Source organism: Bos javanicus, chromosome 10, assembly GCF_032452875.1.
Source record: "Bos javanicus breed banteng chromosome 10, ARS-OSU_banteng_1.0, whole genome shotgun sequence".
In the NCBI taxonomy this organism is placed as follows: Eukaryota; Metazoa; Chordata; class Mammalia; order Artiodactyla; family Bovidae; genus Bos; species Bos javanicus.
Window position 1 is genome coordinate 75,910,959 of NC_083877.1, and position 18,780 is coordinate 75,929,738.

Here is an 18,780-nt window from a genome sequence, read left to right on the forward strand (position 1 = left end):
AGTTCTTGTTCCTCTTACCTGTTTCCCACGGGTTCCTCGGCACAGAGCTTCTCTGGCCTGTGTCAGTACCCCCAGGATATGATGGTAACTGTCCTGGTTTTGCTTCTGGCAGTAACTTGGTGATGTATCAGCCTTTTCCTGTATCTTAATATTTGTGCCTTTCTAGTACTTTATTCGGAGAAGGTAATGGCACCCCACTCCAGTACTCTTGCCTGGAAAATCCCATGGACGGAGGAGCCTGGTAGGCTGCAGTCCATGGGGTCGCTAAGAGTTGGACATGACTGAGTGACTTCACTTTGACTTTTCACTTTCTTGCATTGGAGAAGGAAATGGCAACCCACTCCAGTGTTCTTGCCTAGAGAATCTCAGGGATGGGGGAGCCTGGTGGGCTGCCGTCTATGGGGTCGCACAGAGTCGGACACGACTGAAGCGACTTAGCAGTAGCAGCAGTAGCAGTGCTTTATTCTCACCTTTGAAGCACCAAAAGCACCAGCTTTCCAAAAAAGTTGTGATGTTTCCCTGGAGAGAGGCGCCTCTGGAACGTTCAAGTGGAGTTAAGGCCATTATTTACAGCTCACTGCCTCTGCCAGAAGTTTCACTGGTGACCACTGACCAACACGATTGGCCACTTTTTCTATCTTTATGTCTCCAACTGGCCAACTTGAAACAACTTCTTTAAAAATTAGCCTCAATTCCTTCATTTTATAACATAACCATATAGTCATTTTTCTCTATATATACAATTACTACAAAGTAATTGTAACATAGGGGAATAAAATTCTGTATTTGGAACAGTAAGATTGGGGGATAAGAAGAAAGAGCCTGGGGCATGATGTTGTGAATTTCCTTTTAGAACATGCTAATGGCCTTTAAAATTGTTTTTTAATTTTCTGATTCTTAGATGAACCTACCATTAACCATCAGTGAAACTTTGTCCTCCATTTCCTTATCTTCTATATATTTAACTTACATGATCAAGTTTCTGGTTTTCTGAGGAAAGAAGGTAGAGTTTTGGAAACTATAGATTCTGGGTCCCACCCTTGATACTCTAAATTGGAATAACCCCAGGCAGGGCCTGGGGACCCGATTCTTTTCAAAGTCTCCTCAGAAACACTGGTGGTAGCCATTCTCAGGAGCTGCTAGTTGGGCAGACTTAGATGCTAACTCTCCTCATCATGGCAACAGGCTATGATTTGGTTCATTCTGAAAACTGGACACCCCTGTTGTAGGGCTTGGAAGATGAAAAGGAGGCCTCTGAGAACGAGACAGACGTGGAAGACCCCAGAGAGATCCAAGACGACTCTTGGCGTAAAAGGGGAGCAAGTGAGGAGCCCTCATCCCCGCAGTCCCTTTGTCAACTGGTGCCCCCAGCACTGGGGCCCGAGCGCTCTGGCTGCGAGACCCCTGTCAGCGTGGATTCCATCCCACTGGAGTGGGACCACACAGGCGATGTGGGGGGCTCCTCCTCTCACGAGGAAGACGAGGAGGGCCCCTACTACAGTGCACTGTCAGGTATGGACCCAGGCGGCTGTTCTCAGCGCCCGAGCCACACGCCCAGCTCTTGGTAGTCAGAGTGCAGCCTGTGGTTGACCAGACATCCTGTGGCTTCCTGTGTCTGTCCTGCCCACCTCTGACCCTGAGAGCTGGCTCGTTCCTATTACTGATGGAATGAAAGGGAAAAATAAAATCTACATTGGGATGTGAAGGCTGTTTGATGATGGCTCTGGATATTGGAGGCTCATCAGCGGACTTCTCAGTTGAGTTTTGCAGAGTTATCAGGGATTGTCTCTGTCCTTTCTATGCAGTTCCTCTCCCCCAGCACTACTTTGGATGGTCAGGAGTTGGCTGGAAAAAAAATCCTGTTTTTTTAAATCTTTTAAATAAAACAGATGAAGGATAGTTACTTTTCTCCTCCCAGGTGACAATGTTTCTACTGTTTTAATCCTTGGACATTCATCTACAGCGCCTGCAGTGAGGAAAATGACATTGTTCTTTTTCAGATATAGAAATCCTTGAAAATCCTGAGGCATATCTTAAAATGACCACAAAAACTTTGAAAGCGTCTTCTGGTAGGCCCCTGCCCATGCATGTGTCTCAACATGGCAGCGTCCTGTGGCACGCACTGCATCCTAAACCTCGCTCCCATGTCGTGTCTGACCTCTGCCTTCTGTGGACACCATGCGCCTTGGTCCTCGCGTCATGGTGTATGCGCACTGCCATACTCACATATAGCTTTGTGCTCCATGCAAAACCCTCCAGACCAGAGCAGTCTCCACACCATCCTTCTCCTCCCCCTCAGGCCCATGTGGAAGGGAGTTCTTCACGGTGCCTTTAAAAATTTTTCTCTCCATCTAACTCAAGTCCTTTGGCACTGGCCAGGCTTTCTTCAGGGTGGCTTGGTTTGGAACTACCTACCTTGCTTATGGTGATTTCCTGGGAAGAGGGTGGGGGGTGAGGGTACCGCTGCCTTTGCCACAGGAGAAGACACCTTCGTCTCCCTGACTTTCAGCTCTGCTCTTCCTTCCCTGCCCCATCCCCACCTGCAGTGGTTGGCTAGAGCCACGAGCGCCCCTGGGGTCCTTGAATCTACCCTGATGTTCACTCTTCCTCGCACTCCTGAGAGATCTTCAGTTCTCTCAGGCCCCAGACCCAGCCTTGCTGCCAGCGCCCCTGCCACTAGGGCCCCCGGCTCCAAAAGGCCATTCATCTCACAGCAGATCATGTTTGTCGTGCTCCATCGTGAACCCACCTAGTGAAGACCCAGTGTCGCTCAGTTGCATGAGTCTCATTTCATCCCCTTCTGGGACATACTGACATTTTGCAAACATGCATGCTTTGCAAGGAAAGCTGCAGAACTCATATTATACTGTAACCCGATGCCACGTTACCCATGACCTTTTTTGTGTAACTAAATATGAACCCTTTGGTTGGAGAGAATGGACCGTCACTTGCCATTCTTTTGTTTCAGGCAAATCCATTTCTGAAGGCCCCTCGTGGCATGTTCCTGACAGCCCTTCCTGTCCCAAGCGTCGCTACAAACAAATGGGAGGTGACAGGAATGTTCAACCCATCCCCTCTGATTCCAGCACCCCTTATAAACCAGCCTATGTAAGTCTTGACCCCACTGAGAGTATAACCCACATCCATGAGTTACAGTTTTAAAGAGAGAGAGATTTTGGTGTATACTGCATGTGCTCACCTGCCAGGCATATTTGGGGTTGGTTTTCCCATGGTGACATACTTCATGAGGACTCTGGCACAACTGACTAGACTTAGAGATGGGTGTCTGGCTAAATACCATCTTTGAGTGCTGACACACGATGACCATGGTTATTACTGTTGAGTCAGTCATCTGTGCAAACAGCAGAGAAGCAAAGTGGTGGCCTTTCTGAGCTGTTCCTGAGCTCCCAAAGCTTTGATATATTCACCTTGACTATGGTAGGTCAGCTGGTAAAGAATCCACCTGCAATGCAGGAGACCCCGGTTCAATTCCTGGGTTGGGATGATCCCCTGGAGAAGGGATTGGCTACCCACTCCAGTATTTTTGGGCTTCCCTGGTGGCTCAGTCGATAAAGAATCCACCTGCAATGCAGGAGACCTGGGTTCAGTCCCAGGGTCGGGAAGATCCCCTGGAGAAGGGCATAGCAGTCCACTCTAGTATTCTTGCCTTGACAGAGGAACCTGGCGGGCTACAGTCCATGGGGTTGCAAAGAGTTGAACACGACTGAGCGACTAAGCACAGCACATACATTCTAGTCAAAAAATTGTGACTTCCTATTCAGAAAGATGACAGTGTGCAGTGGTAGACAGAGGATGAGCTGGTTGGATGGCATCATCGACTCAGTGGACATAAGTTTGAGCAAACTCTGGGAGATAGTGAAGGACAGTGCTGCAGTCCATGGGGTCACAAAGAGTCAGACACAAGTGAGGGACTGAACAACCAATAGTAGACCTGGGTTTGATTCCCAGCCGTATGAGGAAATTGCTCCAGGGCTGTAAACACTTAACTTACCCCTGTAAGCCTTCCTTACCTGAAGGTAAACCTACCTGACATAAAGTCAGAAAAGGAAAACAAATACCATATAATATCGCATATGTGTGGAATCTAGAAAAATGGTATAGATGATCTTATTTTCAAAGAAAAAATAGAAACACAGATATAAGAGAACAAAGATATGGACACCAAGGGGGAGAGAGGGTATGGGCCGAATTGGGAGCTTGAGATTGACATTTACACACTACCGTGTATGTGTGTTAGTCGCTCAGTCGTGTCCAGCTCTTTGCAACCCCATGGACTGTAGCCCACCTGGTTCTCCTGCCCATGGGATTCTCCAGGCAAGAATACTGGAGTGGGTAGCCATTTCCACCTCCAGGGGATCTTCCCAACCCAGGGATCCCACCTGGGTCTCCTGCACTGCAGGCAGATTCTTCACCATCTGAGCCACCAGGGAAGCCTCCATGTATAAAATAGATAAATAATGAGAACCTACTGGATAGCACAAGAGACTCTCCTCAGTACTCTGAGGTGATCTAAATGGGAAGGAAATCCAAAAAAGAGGGGATGTATGAATACATATAGCTGATTCACTTTTCTATGTAGCAGAAATTGACCAAGCATTGTAAGGAACTATACTCCAATAATTCATTTAAAAACAAAAATCTACCTTCCATAGTTGCTGCTAGGATTAATGTGTATGAAAACATAAATGAGGCCCTCAGAAGTGGTCACCAGCATTATCATCACTACTGATATGGTTTGTTGTTCTACTGGTGACTGTTTCTTCTAGTTACATGTTCCTCAGGCAGCGTAAGTCCTTGCCACGCTCTGGTTATGCAGCTGTTGGGAGCCAGCCAAGCCTAGGATTTAATGTTGGCCCCAGATCATTCTCAGTATTGAGAAGTAGTGACCAGCAAGTCGAAATTAAAATGTCTCATACATTCTTAGTGTCATCTCTTAGGGGACCCAAAAGTGATGTGAGCATCACTAGATTCATCCTCAAAGTCCCCTCTGCATGTAGGAGTGCATGTTGCTAGACAGCGGAGAAGATTCTGCCTAAACATGGTCAGAGCCTAGTCATTTGATAATGGTTTGTCCGTACCCAACTCAGAAACTCTTCAGCAAGCAGTTAGCATTTCAACTCGGTCCCTTTGTGGTGCACAGTAAGACCCGATGGCCCCAGGGAGAGACCCCCGCACCTCACTCTTTGCTTTGCATCCAGGGCATGTGGTATGGCCTCTGCAGGTGACTATGCTTGTGTTCTTACCTGCCCACTTTCAAAAGCTCAACCCTTTTTGGATGTGTCTGCAACCACAAATCTGAGGGGTTTTTGCCTTTTTTTTTTTTCTTTCATGCCACACAAATAGACCATACGGACACAATCCAAAAAACATGACTTTTCTAAAAGATACATTTATTTTTGGGAAGGCCTGAGGTAACAGCACAATCAGCTCTGTGATAACAGAAGAGTCGGTGTATGCACTGAAAGGAAAAGGTTTGTCACGAAGGGCCCTAGTTGGCAGATTTGTGCTCTATTTCTGATACCTGGTGGTGATGATGCCACCCAGTTCTACAGAGTGACTGGGAGGGATAACGAAAATTTTGTAAAAAACTGTGCAAATGTAAAAGTGCTAACACAGCACAGTCTGGTAAGCTCAACAATTGTTTGGTCTTTTCGCACATTTCAATAGGGGAGCATTAGGAAGCCTCACATTAAATCAGGCCATTCTGTTCCCAACATTGACCTCTCACCTGCTTCCCCCTCCCTGGGCCTTTGATGAGACTTTATTTTTGCCATCAGTTCTGCTCCTTACAAATGCTACCCGTACACTTAAGTGCCTCTGCATTACCAACAAGTTACCCTTTGAAGGAAAGGGCTCCATATCTTCATTTCTTACCTGTTACTATGAACCACGACAGTCTTCAGACAGCCTTTAAAATTTATAGATGGTAATGTAAAAATTGTCTCATTCTAGGTAAAACTGCTGTTGTCTCCAGGGACTGAAGGTGGCAAGGAAGATCCAGGGGTTCTGACTGGCAGTGCACAGCAGGAAGATGAAGACCTGGCCGCCCTCACTGGTCAGCAGTCAGGTACAGTTAGATCAGGCAGTTGTTCAGAGGCAGAGACTATGTCTTGGGTTGGTTAGACATTTACTCTAAGTCTCTGCTCAACACCTATTACCTGATTCACCAAACTTCTAAACTTGACCTAGAGCAGCTAATGTTATTTTAGATCCAGCTGACTTTTATTTATGAACAAATTCCTAGGCTATTCACTTTACTTTCACAACTATTCTTTAAATATTGACAAAATGAGCCTCATATGATGAAGGGCCTGTTTGCACCTGCATGACTTTGCTTGTGTGCAAAGATCAGACATGAAGATGATGATCAAAGTGTGTGTCAGGTGTCTCCTTTTACCGTAAAAGTAATGACTCAACTGACACTAAGTCAACTTCATAGCATTGACCTGATCACTCATGGACAGGAGGACAGAGCATCTTAAATACAGCATGAACTGGAGTGTTGAACATGGGACCACAGAGCATCTTGGCAACATGTTGGGCCTCCTAGCCACTCCGCACCTTGTCCCAGGCCCTGTGAGAGTACACTGGCACAGGCCTTGAACCAGAGCGGAGGAAACGTGCTGTTCCACACTCGGGGGAAGTGCTAACCCCGGGCCTCCTGCAAGGAGCATCGCCTCCAGGTTTTATCACCGTGACCCTGAATTAGTTGGAAGCAGAGAAATTTGTTTGCATTATTGCTTCTTTTTATTGGCGGCTTTTTTATTCCAGGTGCCTTTGACAGATGGGAACTGATCCAAGCACAAGAACTTCACAATAAGCTCAGAAAAAAACAAAACCTGCAGAAGCTGAACTCTGATATCAGCAACATCACCCCTTGGCTGGAAAAAACTGGAGCAGAGCTGGAGACGTTAAAGCTGGCAGAACCTCCCTCTGATATGCAGGAAATGGAACGCCAAGTGAAGAAGCTGAAGGTGAGTGAGAGTGTGGCAGGGAAGAGGGCTTCAGAATGCACGTGCAAACACTGGCTGTGTGTACGAGCACGTCAGATCTGCTAGCTGCGTCGGGGGTGGCATGTACGCAGCGTGTGTTCAATAGTCTCTCCTGTTTTACTTCTGTAACCAGCAAGGAGACAGATGAAGATTTGTATTTTAATTAGAGGAGCATCTCCAAATGATCCCAAAGCCCAGAGCTTTGATCTGACTGCAGAGGGAGCAGTCCTAGACTCCCTAGACTCTTACGGAGGCACCAGTGGCCGTGGCAGGCAGCTTAGAAATACCTTTCCAAACTATGTGCAGGCAGCACTGGGGGTGGTGTTGAGGGTGGGGCGGAGGACGGCTTACCCACTGACAAATTCTGTAGCCTGATCTGTAACTCAGATCAGGAGTTACAGCGGAGCTGGCACCCACACAGTCAGCCCTGGCCCCACCAGAACTAGCCCTAGGAGAGGGGTGGTTTGAGCCCTGCACTTTGGGGGTGCTCTGCACATGAGCCTGGTCTCCTAAGAGGACCCAGGATAGGAGTTTTGGGGTATCCAGGCAGTCTTCACATTTGTACTATTGTTTTACTTTGTGCCTTGATATATCAGGGGTTATCATTCATTCTAAGAAGTAACACTTTTGTGATACCTAAGAGGCAAACGCTGGATAGCTTCATGTGTTTTACCTGGAAGGCTTTTAATCTGATCCAGAAATGTTATTAAGCCAAACAGAAGTCAGGGGGTCCATTCATGCCTCCGGTATAGCTGGTCCCCCAGGAGACAGGCCGCTGCCCTGGGTCTGACCAGCTGGCCAGCCAAGTTGTGACCTTGTATGGCAGCTCCCTCACCTGATGCCTCTCAGCCAGTCACAGGCCACGCTGCTCTGGTATTCGGGGCCAAAGCTCGGAGGACTGTCTGGAAGATCTGTTCCCCACAAGAGGTTCAAAATGAACCCCACATCACCGTTTTCAGAGTGCCTGACCCAGCCTTTTCCCTCTGCGGTAGGAGATACTGAAAGCCTTTGACACCTACAAGGCCTTAGTGGTCTCCGTCAACGTGAACAGCAAAGAATTTCTACAGAGCGAGAGCACCGAGTCCAAAGAACTCCAAGATAGAGTCGGCCAGCTGACCCTGCGCTGGAACACGGCCCTGGGCGCGGTGGAGAGCTGGAGAGAGGGTTTGCGGCGGTCGCTCATGCAGTGCCAGGTACGCCGACTCAGCACCCAGCCAGTGCCCAAGGCCTAGTCCGGGGCACAGCCAGGCCCACGTGGGCGGGAGAAGAGGTATTTTTATCATCGTCAGGCTGCTCTGGCACAGCCAAATACGGCTTGTGCTTAAGAAGCATGTGCTTCACCATTTGTCTCCCAAGAGGCCCACCTGCTGTCTTCTCAGATACCTGATACTCACCCTGCATTTCCCACTCTGCCACCCAGGCCCACCCATAGTATATGGGTTCCAGCAAGCGTTCCAGTAGGTTGGAAATGTCAGACCAGCCCTGCACCGTGTCTGTCCTTTTGCCAAGAAGGCTGGATAGCAGAGTGATTTAGAGATCTGGCCTTGGAACAGGGAGCAGCTTAACCCTGCTCTGTAGCTTTAGTAACTGTGTGACTGTGGGGAAAGCACTGAACCTTCTAGACCTCAGTTTTTTCATCTGAAAAATGGGGATAATTCCAGTGCCTACCTCACAGGGTATTTTCTGCAACTCCACATGTGTAACCTTGGCCCAGCACCTGACACATAGTAAATGGCCAGCCCGGGTTAGCTCTGGCCCCTCTTAGAGAACAGGAGCCCACCACCGAGCCCACGTGCAGCCTGTCCCTGGGCCATAGTCTGTTCAGTTGAGGGGTCTCCCTCAATCACTGAATCAGCACATTCATTGAGTAATTTGTGTGGGGCATGCTGACACCCACCTTCCAGCTAACACTTTGCACTTGGCAGAGTTCACCATGCCTCCTGGGACATGCCAAGTGCTTTCTTGTCCTGCTTTCCCTCCACTGGGGCGGGGGGGGCCCTGGCATCTAGTTTAAATCTGGCCCTTTTAGTCACTGAGTAAAACCCAGAAGAGCAAGTGCTGTTGATGGATTATCATAGTAAGCTGCTTCCCAGCACACCTGCCTTCACAGACTGAGAAAGGGCAGTGCCCTGATGTCTGTTGTTTTTAAGGACTTTCACCAGCTGAGTCAAAGTCTGCTGCTGTGGTTAGCGAGTGCTGAGAGCCGGCGGCAGAAGGCTCATGTCACCGACCCGGAGGCAGACCCCCAGGCTCTCCTGGCGTGTCAGGAAGAACTCGTGGTGAGTTTCCTCCTAAGGGGCCCTGCGCTACCACTGGCCTGTGCAGGGCCTCAGGACCGAGCGGCCTCACCTGGCATTTCTGGAAACTGTCCACTGGTGTTCCGCCCTCATGTTCCGGTTGGCATCCCTCTGCTGAAGTGGGATGAGCGCAAGGGTGAAGCGCCATGGTCCAGAGCAGGAAGTCTAAACCACTGTAGAACTCGGGCTATAGGCGTTTAGCAATATCCTGGGACCCTTAAGGCCGTTTAGTCTTTCTCCCTTGTGAATAGAGCTCATTTGGGAAGAAATGCGGTGTTTGGTTGCCCTGCAGCCCTGGTGAGCTCTATGGATTTTCTATATCCACACACACAGTGTTTTTCCTGGGGGGTAGTTGTGTTTGTGTATATTTCACCAACAAGTGAAGATGAGACCCGTAATTGTCACTTGCACTCAGGGTGACATTTTTATCCACGTATTTGTATGTGGTTTAATATTTTAAATTTAATCGAAATGCTGGTCATTGTTAAAAAAATATTTTTGTATTAAAATCTTTGTAAAGCCCCACTCTCCAGAGCAGTGGACTTTTCATTTCTTTAAGTAGACACATATTGTCTAGTGGCTACCACTTTAGACATCGAGCAAGACAATACAAGCAGATTCACTTGATCCCTCTCTAACCATAAGCTGCGCTCTCTTAATTTACCCACTTTAGATTTTCTCTCGACTTCCTGCCATTACTAGATGAGGGCCTAGTCTTCCCAAACCACCCTCTCACTCTTTCCTCTAATTTCCCCAGCATCATGTCTCCAGAATGACAAGGAATTTGAAAAAATAGGGATGGAGCATGACCAACTTGCTATCTAGATGATGCCAGGCTTGGGGACCAGCAAATAGGAGCAGGGGGTGGTTCTGGACGAGCACCAGCCACCATCCATCCCGGAACTTTCCCGGCACTGAGAAAGCTGCTTCCAGCCACACACGCTTCCCTTTTGATAAGCAACTGTTTTACACACTTTTTTATTCCTAGCAACTGGAAAAGGAGCTAGTGGAACGTCAACCTCAAGTAAATTCCTTACAAGAGATTTCCAGCACCCTGCTTATCAAGGGGCATGGAGAAGACTACATTGAGGCTGAAGAGAAGGTCCATGTTATTGAGAAGAAACTCAAACAGTTACTTGAGCAAGTGTCCCAAGACTTAGTGTCCTTGCAGCGAAGCCAGGTGAGTCCCCTTGTAGCCCTTAAATATAGAATCGTCCTGTTAGATGCAAACGGAAAAGCTATGTTACGCCCTGCTAGGGGAGGGAGGAGCCCTGCCCACTCTGCCGTGTGAATAAGTTATGAAAGCTCTTTAAAGTTGTTTTGTCATCTGTGAGGAGGAGGTGACAGCAGTACCCATCAGTGTGGCTGGGGGCGTGTGGAAAACAAGCCAAGTCCCCGCGACCTTTCTGCCTTCACGCCCTCACTTTTCTCACGGGACAGTTCCTGATCCTCTCACTGTCCTGGCCGCTCTCTTCTGACCACTCTGATTTGTCTACCTTCTTCTCTAAGCTGTGATTCAGCCCAGAATAGGTGACTCACCAGATGTAGAGCAGCCCCTCCTCTCCATCCCAGAGAACACCTCTCCTCCTGTGCAGCCCAGATCATATGGCCACGCTATTACACCACGTGTCCAGCTATCTGTCCTGCTCATGGGGGCTTTGGGTTTTTAATGCATGTGACTGGCCTCACTTGTTTACAGTTCCTCTAGCCTTAAGAAAGGCCATTTTAGAAGCGGGGAGTGAGCACACTAGAAGAGCCTCTCTCCTTCTAGAAAGATCAGAGTCGGGGAGGGGTAGGTAAGCAGTAAAGTGAAGAAGCTGCAGGAAGCAGGTTCTGTGCTCTTGAGACTTTTCAGAGCCTTCCGTTTCCCTGAACTCTTGTGTGGATTTCAGAACCCAGACTCACCTCTGCCCAGCGTGGACGAGGTAGACCACGGAGAGCCTCTAGCCGCGTCTGCGCCAGCTCCCCAAGCCAAGGTGAGAGCCCCTTTCCGCCTGGGGAACCACACTAGTTACTGTTGAAAGTTATTGAGATGACCGGGACTTGGGCCTCCAAGCTCCCTTCCAGTACTTCACAATAGTGCAGATTTCTGCTTCAATCTGCTGCTCAGTGGAGTGGCTTACTCCAGAGATTTGAGGGGGGGGAAAAAAAAACTTTTAAAGACCTGACTGAAAGGCTGTCCTGTGCTCAGTACTCTTCCCTGGGATTGTGGAAGTCAGCAGCCCTCCGGGCACTGCTAAAGGGGCTTCTTGATCTCTCCATCAGCAACAGCTCAACAGGCTGGAAAAGTGCTACTCTTGCTAGTTCAACCCAATATTTTCTTACCTCAGAGTGTAATCTCAAACGTATTACTCTAGTCCTCCTGCCAAGCTTTTGAGACAACCTAAGAAACATGTATAACTTAAGAAAGAATGTTTTATCATTCACAGAACTAAATTATCTTCCATTTACTAATTGGATTATTTTTATCCAGCAGTTCGAAGCAGAGAAAACTACAAAAGAGAAGAACAAGACCGCCAGCAGGTAACAGCATCACAGTAACAGCAGTGGGTTCCTGCCCTAAACTGTCCCCCAGCAGGCTTGCCAATGCCTCTCTCAAGGTCTTTGTAGAAACTGCTTTTCTACCATTTAGAAGGAGAAGGAAATGGCAACCCACTCCAGTGTTCTTGCCTGGAGAATCCCAGGGACGGGGAGCCTGGTGGGCTGCCATCTATGGGGTCACACAGAGTCAGACACAACTGAAGCAAGACTTAGCAAGCAAGCAAGAGCTAGGCTTCTCTTCTGTGCCGGGTCCTAGTTTTGGAACTTGGAATCTTTTAGTTGCAGCATGCTGGCTCTAGTTCCCTGACCAGGGGACAAACCCAGGCCCCCTGCATTGGGAACACGAAGTCTTAGCCAGGTCTTACACAAGCAGAGGCTCAGGTGATGGGAGGTCTCCAGAAACTCCCAGTCAGCTCTCATCTCCTCTGTTGCCAGGGTGCCTGGTCCCGCTGCCCCTGAGAGCTCCAAGCCCCAGCGCTCCTTCCTTTCTCGGGTGTTCAGGGCAGCGCTGCCCCTCCAGCTGCTCCTGCTGCTGCTGCTGTTCCTGGCCTGCCTGCTGCCCTCCTCCGAAGAGGACTACAGCTGCACTCAGGCTAACAACTTTGCCAGGTCCTTCTACCCCATGCTGCGGTACACCAACGGGCCACCCCCGACATAGAGGCTCGGCCCGGCCCGCAGTGCCACGCCACCAGCCTGTTGACTTGGTGTCCACCCTGTGAGTGACTCTGAGCACTGGTCCAAGGGCCACCAGCTGTGGATACCTCCCTCTGGGCTTGACTTGGGAGAGCTCTCTCCAGACCCTGGGCAGCAGTCACTCCGGGCAGTTTGGCAAAGCTCAATTGATTGGATTTGGGATCTTTGGAAACAGCAGTTTCCTGAAGAGCCAAGCACTTTGTGAATTCTGATTTGTCAAACCACATTATTAAAACGTAGTGAATATGGTCAGTGAACAGTAGTATTCATCACATAGTATATATATTACAGAAACAAGCAGATTCCACCTTGGAAATGGTTCAGAAACTCACACACCCTTAGCTGATTGATTGAAACAATCATATTTAAGATGTTTGTTTAGAATTAATTTTACTTCAATCAGCAGCAATCTTGAGCTACAGGTTATAAAACCAAAATGATCTGTTCAGTACTTAGGTCTGCTCTTTATACTGCTTTAAATTTTTAAAGAAATTATATTGCATGGATGTGGTTATTTGTGCATATTTTTTAACAATGCAGAATCTATGAATAATGTAAACTTTGATTTTTTAAAAACAAATTTTAGCTTGAGCTTTTTTGACTAATGTACAGTAAATGCCAAACCACGGACTTGATAGGGACATTTTTGTAAGTTAATTTTATAAGACTTTTTCACACTTAAAGTGATGCTTCAGGTTTTGTTTGTTTGACCATGGGGGATTGGTGCAGAAACTTGAAGCTGTTGTGGTATGTACAACTCAGATGTTTCTCATTAAAACAAAACAAAAAAGCCATACCTTTGTCATAATGGATTATATTTACAAAGCCGTTAAATGTCATGCGTAATCCTCCATAGAGGAAAAAATATTTTAAAAATATTTGAAGGGATTTATGGGTTTTACTATTTTTGAGCTAAGATTTATATTCTACTGTTTTATAGGGGAGATGAGGGCAGCACAAGTTGGATGTGAAAGGATCATTTCACTCAGATTTTTTATCCCCAGCTCCCTCCAGAGCCAACCAACACATAGTGTTTAATGAATATTAACAGACAAAGCCATCTGGCTTTCCTACAATTCCAGCACCACCATCTATCTCCCACCCAAACAAAGAGTGTAATGATAAGTTACTGATCCAAATGGAACAGAAGAGAGAGCCCAGAAATACACCCACACACTTACGATCAGTTGATCTTCCGCCAAGGAGGCAACAATATAAGTGGGAAAAAGTCTCTTCAGCAAGTGGTGTTGGGAAAGTTGGATATCTGCATGTAAGTCAGTGAAGTTAGAACACACCCTCACAACATGCACAAAAAGAAAACGGCTTACAGACTTAAGACGTGATCCCATAAAACTTCTAGAAGAGATCAGAGGTAAAACATTCTCTGACATAAAGGGCACCAGTGTTTTCTTACATCAGTCTCCCAAGGCAATAGAAATAAAAATAAATAGAATCTAATCAAACTTAACCAGCCTTGGCATAGCAAAGGAAACCATTTGACAAGAAGACAACCTACAGAATGGGAGAAAGTATTTGCAAACGAAGCAACCAAGGGCTTCATTTCCAAAATATACAAACAGCTTGTACAACTCAACAACCAAAAAACCCAATCCAAAAATGTACAGGAGACCTAAATAGACATTTTTTCAAAGAAGAAATACAGATGGCCAATAGGCATGGGAAAAGATGCTCAACATTACTAGACAAAAGCAAATCAAAACTAAAATGAGGTACCACCTCACACTGATAGCCATCATCAGAAAGTCTACAGTGCACCCCTATGTTCATTGCAGCACCATTCACAAGAGCCAGCACATGGAAGCGACCTAAATGTCCATCAACAGAGGAATCGGTAAAGAAGATGTGGGGGGGTGTGTGTGTGTGTATACACACACATATGTACACAGTGGAATATTACTCAGCCATAATTCTCATACTGAGTGAAGTAAGAGAAAGACAAATATGATATGGCTTATATGTGGAATCTAAAAAAAGCTACAAATGAACTTATCTCCAAAAACAAAATAGTTACAGATTAGAAAATAAGCTTAGGATGAATTGGAAGATTGGTATTGACACATATACACTGTTATATATAAAACAGATAACTAATAAGGACCTACTGTATAGCACAGGGAACTCTGTAATGACCAATATGGGAAAAGAATCTAAAAGAGAATGGATATATGTATAACAGATTCACTTTGCTAAATGCCGAAAACCAACAACATTGTAAATCAGTTATGCCTCAGTAAAAAAAATCAACAAATAACAAATGCTGGAGAGGGTGTGGAAAAAAAGGAACCTCCTACACTGTTGGTGAGGATGTAAATTGGTGTAACCACTGTGGAAAATAGTATGAAGGCTCCTTAGGAAAGCTAAAAATAGAGTTGTCAGCCACCCCACTCCTGGGCATATATCCAGACAAACTATAATTCATAAAGATAAATGCACCCTGGTGTTCACAGGAGCACTATTCACAGTAGCCAAAACATCGAAACAACCTAAATGTCCACCGACAGATGCATAGACAAAGGAGATGTGGTGCATATATGCGACATCACTCAGCTGTAAAAACCACCACCACCAGCTGCAGCAACATGGGTACAACTTAGAGATCATCATGCTGAGTCAAGTCAGAGAAAGACAGTACGGTATCCCTTATATGCGGGATTTAAAGTGACACAATGAACCTACCTATGAAACCGAAACAGAATCGCAGACAGATAACAGACTGGTGGTTGCCAAAGGTGGGGTTGGGGGAAGGATGGAGTGAAAGGCTGGGGTTAGCAGACATAAGCTTCTATATAGAGAACGGATAAACAACAAGGTCCTACTGTATCGCACAGAGAACTATATTCAGTATTCCATGGTAAACCATAATGGAAAAGAATATTAAAAAAAGTTACTGATCCAGTTGCGTAGTTACCTGGTCCTAACCTGCATCTCTGGACACTCAGGAGATACAGGGACTTGAAGCAATCCCAATACTGCTCTTCTTCTCTGCAAAGCACAAACTTCAGGGGAGCCAGGGCAGCTTGTCAGTAGATGAAGCCCAGACTTCAGCGCTGGCGGCCCTGCTGTGGCTCAGACACTCCAGGACGTGCGCAGTTCACCAGGAGCTTTGCGTAAAGGGACCAGCTAAAGGGACTCTGTCTTCATTTTACCACGCAACCTCCAAGTCTCTTCTAAGTCTAAAATAATTCATCTCTTTTCAAAGATTACAATAACCCTACAGGGAAATTTAAGTGAAAATATTACCACCACTTTTTCTTTTAAGTTTAGAAGGTCGCGCCCTAAACTGATGCATTGCATACCAGGGTTTTTATATTCATGAGCTGCATTTTACTTGATCACACAGTGCCTTCTTCATAAACCACAAGTGTGAAATTAGCTGACTAAAGATTAAATTGCTGCTGTTTAAAAAGTCTTCAAGGTTAAGAAAGAGATTCTTAACTCAATATATAAGCATTTTGTTTCTGTGCCTTTTTCCCGGAAGAGTGTCTGATTTTCATCAAATTCTTAAAGAGCTCTGCAAACCTAAAACAATAGAATTCAGAATAGATTGGGCACACTGATGACTTAACCTATTATCGAAAGTTCTTATATTCCCAACAAATACATTTCTAAAACCAAAACTATGAAAAAAAAAAAACACTTTATTTAGCTTATGTCACGTTAAACTTCTTTCTGCAACAGTTCCATAGACATTAAAGGCACACAGCAAAGAAAAAGTCATACCTGGAGGAATGGAAAGCAGATACCAAAATCTGCTTTCACACAACAGCAAACATTCATTTGTCAAAAGGCCCATAATTAAAAGCCTGCTTAATGGTACAAAGCATTCATCTGGAAAAAAAAAATCACAAATTATAGCGGGCTCTGAGGTACACAGGATCATCAAATAACAAAGTTACAGGACCTACAGTCATGGCACTTAGACATCCAGCGCAGAGAGACGCAGCAGCACAGACCATAGGATCACAGGAGCTGTTAGGGCTAGCATCATCAGACCTTGGTCCTTCCCATAAAGGAAGTCCACTATCCCATAACACTGACTGGCCCCACAAGTAAATAAGCATTCAAAAAAAGAAAAAGGATCCTTGATTCCAATTCAACAAAAAGGGTTATAGGGATAACACTGCAGAGAATGCACATCTTCCAGCTGCCACAGGAGCTAAAGTTCCAGCAGCTTGGAGAGCTATATGAATAAATGCATGTGTTTAAGTGCTGCAGTAGACCAGACTCAGTGAGGAAGCATCGGTGCCTAAAAGGTGTGAGAATTTTACACAGGTAAGTTTCCAGGGAATCTACCTCACAGCAATACATCTGGGGAATAGTAGCAGACAGGAGGAAGTGACAGCAGTGCTGCCCACGAGCTTAGAAGCCCAGGATGGGAGGGCAGGCATGAGAGAATTCATCTTTTTTAACCCCCTGTTTCCAGGACTGTTATTCTGTAAAGCTTTGTACAGACCCCATCTACATGGTGAAGGCAGACAGTACAGTAGAAGGAACCACAACGTAACGGTCTCTGCTCCATGCACCGAGGCCCCGCTCCGTGCACCGAGACTCCACTCGAGCAGCAGACCCCTGTGGAAGCAAGTCTATAGCAGGAGCGGTGCTCGCCAGGCAGGCTGAAGACCTAAATTCGGGTCCAAGTTCTGGCATAAGCAGTTGTATGATCCTGGGCAGGTCTGTGTACCCCTCTGGGCTTTACACATGTATAAAAAATGGGACTGAACCCCTTGTCTACCGGGGTGTTCTGGAAATGAGGCCACAAGCAGGCCCCACTTTGAAACCAGAGTAGCCACACATGTCAGACTGCGTTTGACAAATGGATTCTGCAGTCTAAAAATATTTTTCCTTCAGTTTTTTAAAGTTGCAATGATTACTTTCAGCACTGGAACTTCAACTGCCTATGTTCAGCTCTGTCACTTACTCCCTATATGACTTTGAACAAATCTGCTTTGAACTCTAGTTTCCACAGCCAGAAAACTGGGGTAACAGCAGTTAGTATGGGGATTAAATGAGTGTATGAGGCACTGAGCGCTGTGTCTGGCACACAGTCCGTGTTCCACAAATACTATTTTTAGGTATTAATGTATTTTTATCATTTCCTTCATATGACTTTTATAATGTCCTTTTAAGATTTTTTAGCAGCTTAAAGAAATGTGTCAAATCTTATATAAAAATGTTTGGTTTCAAAATAGACTAGAAACTGAAGGTTCACCTTTGAATTTGAAAAAGTGTTAATATATGCAAGTTTCTTAGCAGATTAAAATAACCAAACTGTTTTCACATGCTAGAACATTCTAGAATTGCTTCAACTTAGCTTTTATATATATATAATATATATATATGAATATATAACATAGTTCTGCCAAGAATTGGAAACTAATAATTTTTTTTTTATGAAACTAAAAATAATTGCCCTTCCAGTTGAGTTAGCAAAGGAAAGAACCCAGATAAAGACTGTCTCACCGAAGAGCGTTTGTTGAATTTGCATTATTTTTTAATACAGTTAAGACCCTCCAGAAATGTTTTTAAGCTGACAATTTAATTTTCTGTTTCTACCACAATTTTCGAAGAAAAATCAGTTCAAAATTATTTTAGGGTTGAATCCTTTGTAGTTAGTCCTGGTGGACACTGAGCATGTGAGAGGCCTGAGGCCAGACAGGATGTGGTGAGGGCAGAGGGAGACAGAGTCAGAACGACGACAACTCACGGTGCATTCTCCCAGGGGGGCCACGAGGGTTCCCTTTAGGGGCTGCCAGCTCTCCTGGGAACCTGCGTGAACACTGTCATGAACACTGTTTTCTGTATTAAGAATATTCCATGATAATTATTTTATTAAAATTTGTCTATATGATTCCTATATTAGACACATGTTTTTGGAATTTAGCTCAAATCTCACTTATCTCCCACAAGTAAGTTTCTCACATTAAATGATCGAAGTGGAGGAAATTCGTTCTCACCATACGAATCTCAGGCAAAGCTGAGCATCCCTTTTCCGTAAGACATAAGATGTAGTTGGGTGGGTAATTATTTTTTTCCCCAATACTCACTTAATTCTTATTTACAGTTGTCACAGGTCCTATTCTCCCTAGTTAATTCCTTTTAAAAACTGAACTTGAAAGCACTGAAATCTGTACGTAGCTATGGGAGAACTTTCAGTTGCCCATGGACCATTTGGGTGGTTGGTGTTAGTTGCCCAGTCATGTCCAACTCTTTGTGAC

The 18,780-nt window shown here is 45.7% G+C and overlaps 2 protein-coding genes across 19 annotated transcripts in view; one reads left to right on the forward strand and one right to left on the reverse strand.

Annotated features, from left to right (window-relative positions):
• The window catches only part of SYNE2 (spectrin repeat containing nuclear envelope protein 2), a 326,466-nt gene extending 313,128 nt beyond the window's left edge, over positions 1-13,338 (forward strand). For 14 of the 18 annotated variants that reach the window (XM_061429086.1, XM_061429085.1, XM_061429089.1 and 11 more), the window contains 11 exons: positions 1,230-1,512; positions 2,001-2,069; positions 2,969-3,108; positions 5,974-6,088; positions 6,793-6,995; positions 8,006-8,206; positions 9,164-9,292; positions 10,299-10,490; positions 11,203-11,286; positions 11,784-11,833; positions 12,287-13,338. In XM_061429086.1, the coding sequence (XP_061285070.1) occupies positions 1,230-1,512; positions 2,001-2,069; positions 2,969-3,108; positions 5,974-6,088; positions 6,793-6,995; positions 8,006-8,206; positions 9,164-9,292; positions 10,299-10,490; positions 11,203-11,286; positions 11,784-11,833; positions 12,287-12,509 (1,689 nt within the window). In that variant the 3' untranslated portion in view covers positions 12,510-13,338. The remainder of the gene's footprint in view (positions 1-1,229; positions 1,513-2,000; positions 2,070-2,968; positions 3,109-5,973; positions 6,089-6,792; positions 6,996-8,005; positions 8,207-9,163; positions 9,293-10,298; positions 10,491-11,202; positions 11,287-11,783; positions 11,834-12,286) is intronic. The other 4 variants (XM_061429088.1, XM_061429090.1, XM_061429091.1 and 1 more) reach the window with 4 other exon arrangements.
• The window catches only part of ESR2 (estrogen receptor 2), a 92,836-nt gene that overhangs the window by 6,328 nt on the left and 67,728 nt on the right, over positions 1-18,780 (reverse strand). The gene's annotated exons all lie outside the window — the stretch shown is intronic.